At 46.2% G+C, this 5821-nt stretch overlaps 1 protein-coding gene across 2 annotated transcripts in view; it reads right to left on the reverse strand.

Annotated features, from left to right (window-relative positions):
• Positions 1-541: 541 nt before the first annotated feature.
• Positions 542-5821, reverse strand: part of CAPN5 (calpain 5) — a 92288-nt gene continuing 87008 nt past the window's right edge. For both annotated transcript variants that reach the window (XM_019530450.1, XM_019530451.1), the window contains exons 12-13: positions 4964-5100; positions 542-4207 (exon numbers count right to left, since the gene is read on the reverse strand). In XM_019530450.1, the coding sequence (XP_019385995.1) occupies positions 4025-4207; positions 4964-5100 (320 nt within the window). In that variant the 3' untranslated portion in view covers positions 542-4024. The remainder of the gene's footprint in view (positions 4208-4963; positions 5101-5821) is intronic.

Genomic DNA, 5821 nt, shown 5'->3' on the forward strand with positions numbered 1-5821 from the left:
GGGAACTGGAACTGCACTTACACACACCATCTACATACGTACTTAGTGACTCTAGCAATGTCAGGCCGTCTCCAGTCTAAACTTAGATTTTAAAATATTGGCTATGACTCTTGCCCTGTGTGAGCTCCCATATCCTCGAACACTTCCCCATCCTGAACTTGAACTTTTCAATGCTCGGCTTCATAGGTACTTGAAGTGGGCAAGGTAAATCACGTGTCTGATGTTACATGTCTGCTTGCAATACTGTTCTGGACATTGCAGAATGCATCTCACCAGGACGCGAGCTTCCCCAATCCCCGCCAATATGATGTGGTGCAGCCCGACTCCATTTTCTCCACTTTGAAGGAAGAACTTTAAGCGAGTTAATTAAATAACAAATCTACAGCTGGTTGAGAAACCATCTCCCCCCATCCAAGTTGGTAAAGAAACCAATTCAAAATGGAGCTCACTGTATTAAAACATGCAGAAAGATGAGAAAAAAACACAACCCACATGGCAGGCCTGGGTTCGTGGAAGACCACGTTACCTTGAAGTGACGGAGTCCAAAGAAAATATACACAATTTATTTATAGAAGGTTTACATCTGTACAAGTTTGGCGTTATGCTTGGACTGCTTGTTGATCTCATACAATGCGACACGTCAATGCTTTTCATGTAGGAAGACACTGCTCCATCCCATTTTGACACGCGCATGGCATGAAGCTTGATGAACCAATTGCCACCATGATTCTTCATATACGGTGAAATTATTGGCATAAGAAATCAGGCAACAAATCAAAGGTATCTCTTAGGCAATCGCTTTAGAGTGCTCATCTTCAAAAGCAAGAGCTAACTTAGTTTTACAGAAGTAGAAAGTTAGCAAAGTTAACAATGGCATTTCAGTAACTCCTCTCCCAAATCATTTTTAAAGAGAAAAGACGGTAGCCTAAGAAATCATGTCATAAAGGGTGTTCTGTTATCTCCTTGAAAGGGAAAAAACATTTTCGTCCAGAATTTAGGAGGCTTTAAAAATAAGAAAAGAAAAACTGAACAGAAAGGCAAAAAGGATTACAAATATTAAGACATTTTGGTCCTGATATAATATATATATCATACATATATGATGGAGAAAGCTGTAAACAACCATCTCTCCTGTCGCTATGGCTTGTTTCTCTGTAAGGGATAGGCAAAATAGTTTGTGCGCTCTGTGACTTTCCCTGGCTAAAGGGGCCAGGTCCTGATATCCTTAGGTGCAGAGCAACCCTCTCAAAGCAGCTTCAATGGGACTGCTCTGGATTGACGGGCTATTCAGCAAGAGTAAAGGATGTGCAATCTGGCCCAGAGGCTGCACATTTCCTGGCCAAAGCTGCCCTAGCAACAAGGCCAGTATCACTTTCTATTCAGTGTATAGTAATCTCAGCCTGGAAGGCACCTCTATCAAGTCCAGGCCTTGACTTGTAGGTGACCAGCTCCTACTCATATGGGTATTTTTCATCCCCGCTCCTCTTTGTGGAAGGCTGTTGCAGAAGCTCAGACCGAGGCTTAGAAACCTCCTAATGTCCATCCTGAACTGCCCGTTCATGACCAGTTTGCACCCACTTGTTCTCGTGCCAACACTAGCCTACAGCTTGAACAGCTGTGCTCCATCCCTGGGGTTTACCTCCCCGATGTATTTGTGGAGAGCCATTGTGTCCCCTCTCGCCTGCACGTCTGTAGGCTACACAAGCCGAGCTGTTTTAACGTCCTCTCCATTCCCCTGATCGTAGACAGCTGTAGGTGTGGCCTGGAGAGGAACTGGACTGCTATTGCCAAAGTGATCTCTAGACACAAGCCCTGAGCATGAAACGTGGACCCGGATCTGAACGCCTCTGAATGTCGGGGTCAGCTGGACCCAACGTTTTGCTGCAGTCAAGCAGCACGCAAATCTCAACGTCTTCACTGACTGGAGGACTTCAGATCTGGGAAGTAAAGCCCCGCTGCCAAAAGTACTGAACGCCTACAGTTCCCAGTGGTGTCGATGGGAGTTGAGGAAGCTCAACACCGTGCGGGAATGGTTAGCACATGGCGGGGGGACGCTGGGGGCCAGAACCTGCCTCCAAGTCCTGCAGAACCACAAGTAAGGCCCAAGCAAATCAGCAAACAGGCCAGTGTGCCAGCAATACCCACAGCAGATTAATGCCATTGCTCTGGAAAGCTGTACAGAGGGCTCCTTTAACTGGCACCCCACGAATAAAGACCTCTGCTGAGCTACTCTGGCTGCTTCTTGAAGCACAAGTAGTTGAACTGAGAATGAAGGAAACATACTTCACGTGGTAGGAAAACCACCCGTTTAGCAGGACTTTGTGCGTCTTGAAAAACAGTCTTGCCAAATCAACACAGAAAAGTAGTGCTTCAGGCACAAAATCGCCTGCTCTGATGAAAGGGCTCATTCCACTTTACTTGCCCACTGAAATTTGACTCAGGTTGGTCCGGGGGGTGCAAAAACATTTCTAAAGGTGTCGTAAACCAATTTATAAAAAAAAGTTATCAATGTCTGTCCATGAAGCAGTACAAGACTCATCTCCATATGTTGCCTGTGGCCAACAGCAAAAGGCTTGGTTCTCGTTAACCACTTAGGGTTTAAAAGGAAAATTCTTCCATCTTAAAATTATTAAAGGCACATTGAGAAAAGTGTAATGCATTGAAACCTGCCTTTGCCAGACACTCAAGGAAGAGACTAGGATCCACTGCTTTGCTTTCCAAAAATGATCCCCTAAAAAGAGCCCAGTTCTGCTACCAATGGGAACAAATGAGACAACTTTAGTATAGTTTGTATGGTAAACTAGATGGCAGATCAAGGCCCAGAGACAGCAGAATTGTCAGTATCTGTGAAATACTTCAAGGTGAGCCAGCTCCAATAAGGAGGGGTCTCTCAAATAAGTAATCAGTGTACTGGTCATTAAAAGTGATAACCAGCCTCTACAATGAATTATGTACCTGTCTTTTCAAGGTGTGCTAGGACCAGTTTTCCTCTTCCTTCCTTCACGGCAAGATAGAAGCTACAATGCCAGTATAAAAACACATAAGAGAAGAAATAGGTCTAGTTTGTAAAAAATTATGAAGGATAGAGGTGCTGGGTATTCAAATTATACACTGAAAACCTGTACCAGGTGGTTGAGATGGCCCCTACTGAGCAACGCTCTCCAAACACTGGATCTGCTAGCTTCAGGCTTTCATGACCGATGCCTCGGTATCCCCTCTTCGTCTGAACATGGAGTCTCTTGCTGGACCTTGGTATGCCACTGTTGGCTACCTGCTCTCTGCTGTGTGTGGTCCAAACCGCTATGGATGTTAGCTTTTTCCATATCTCACAGTTAGCAGTGAAAGACTCGGCCTGACACCTGGCAAGGCAGATCATGTGGAGACAGCAGATCCTAGATGGACCATCCATGATCTTTGTCTTGTCAAGCGGTACCAGTTTGGCTGGGTTTGAGAAAGACTGTGGAAATACCCTGATACTTTCTTCATCTAGTCGCCTTACGGCCGACATACAAACCCATGCTAAGAACACATACAAACTTCCAGGTCAACCTAACTACTTTGTTATCTGCTTCTTGAATGTGTTTCTACAGATACAGGATGCAAATGAGACTCTGGTGGAAATGACTGTCTATATGGTTGTCTAAAACCCAAGCAGGTTGATTTAAGATGCATAGTGCTTGGGAGGACCATGAGGTCCGCCTGCGTGTGCGTGTGTGGGACACCCCCATGTAAACAAACAGCATTGTGGCATCTCGCTCTGGCTGTCACAGAATGTACTACACGCTCAGCCCTGGCATACCAGCACACACTTCTTTAGTACGGGCCGCAAAGGATGCCTCATCTGAAGAAAAAAATGGTTTTGGTTCCCCAAAAAGGCACCTTTTCTTTTTTTTTTAAACATTGAAAACACAAGACTGGCCCTTTTAACTGGGATGCATGCATAGTTCATACAACTTGCAGACAGTATATATGCTGTATATAATGTATACACATATATGGCCCTAGAAGAAGAGTCTGTGATTAGTTAGACATTGGTGAGGATGCTACTGCTGACAAGCTTCACGGCGATGGTTCCTGGGAGGTCGTTGGACTGCTTGTTGCCCTTGTCTTGGAGATGTAAGGTGTGTATGGACTGGACATCACTGGGATCAGCTGTTAGAGCCACCTGACCCAGGAACTCGTCGCTCAGGAGGTTGTGGTTCCAGATCTAGGGAAGCAAAACACAAATGGGGGGTGTGACTTGTGGGCCACACAAGGTCTTTCCAAGTTGGTCCGTGAACATGAAGCTAGGACACATAGGGTTGTCTTTCCAGCTCTATTCTACTATCTCCATTACAGCAGCACCAGGGCCCCCAAATACGTCTGGGGCTCCGTGGAGCTGTACATGCATGTGGCACGAGGTGGACCTTGCTTGTAAGAGCTCACAATCAAAATACACCAAACAATACAGGCGGGAGGAAGAAAGTCCCGTCGTTTTCACTTTACAGATAGGGGACCAGGACAAAGCCAGTAACATTGCCCCGTAAGTACCATACTTACGTGCACACCACATATACCTTTCTTCTCAGACTCAGCCGTTCAAAATCAGAGCATGTGTCTTAAAAGGGAAAGCTGATCTGTCTGAGAAAAGGTTTGAGAATGTGGCCAGGAAGACCTCCGTGATGCACGGCATGTCCTTAAGCCCAGCTTTCAGGTGGGAGCCTGGCAAAATAACACTTTGTAGGCAACTTCTGTGGCTCTCAACTGTTAAATAACCAAACCTCGCAAGACCCTGGTGAGGTCAATGTACCTACTGCTCAGATAAAGGAACTGAGGCACAGAAGGATTTAAGGAACTGGCCTAAGTTGTTCAGCAGGCTAGCAGAAGAATCAGAAATAGTTGTGACTACTCATGGCCCAGAGACTGTCATAGTTTCATAGTTTCTAGGGTCGGAAGGGACCTGAGCAGACTGTCGACCGATTACCTGAACAATGACGGGCTGTCCTGGTTTCTTCCGATAGAAGAGCCCTTTAACATCAAACTCTGGAGAGAGGGTGTTTTTGTTCACTGGAGATCGAACTTTTTCACCTTCGCACTTAATGATCACGTAGGGGTCAGCGGCTGGCAAAAGGGAGAGAATTAATGTCTGGCAGAAACTAACGTTCTCTTATGGTCCTGGGGTCCTTTGTGCAGCGGTTATGCCCTACAACCCACAAATGAAGGCAGGCAACCAGCCCTGATCAAGCGGGCCAGTGAGGCATGATCACCTTGGCAATGCTCTTTAACATCTACAGATGTACAGTGCTCAAACTCATTCCTCTGACGTGTGCTGCCAGCTTTGTGTAGGAGCCAGTGGCTGAGCAACTCCTTGGCAAACCTTCCCAAGCAGCGAAATGACATCACTGCAACACTTAGGCCAAGGTGTCCCAGTAGAATTAGAGATTTTGGATGATCCAACCTGAAATACTTCACAGATCCCTGATTCCCAGTGAGCAAATTCTCTGCACATTCTGATAGTTAGGTCAACTATAACTTGACTCCAGCTGGACACCCAAAATCACTTTAGAAAACCTTGACAGTCACTCAGAGAAGTGCAGACCAAACTGAGGGACACACTGCAGAGACATGAAGGACCCATCTGGCTGCCAGTGTTACACACCTCAGTGAGAAAGAAAAGCTCATTTGGACCGGAGGGCTTGTTGCCCCGTCATTCTGCTCAGCATAGTCCACCCAGGGTTAAGCCTCTGCTCCAGCATCTAACGAGCTACTCTCCTAGCTGGGGAGCAAGACAAGCTTTGGTCCAGCTATTTCACTTCAAGGGACTGTCCCAGCACATGATCTA

This window comes from Crocodylus porosus, unplaced genomic scaffold (assembly GCF_001723895.1).
Source record: "Crocodylus porosus isolate Cpor-Errol unplaced genomic scaffold, CroPor_comp1, whole genome shotgun sequence".
In the NCBI taxonomy this organism is placed as follows: Eukaryota; Metazoa; Chordata; order Crocodylia; family Crocodylidae; genus Crocodylus; species Crocodylus porosus.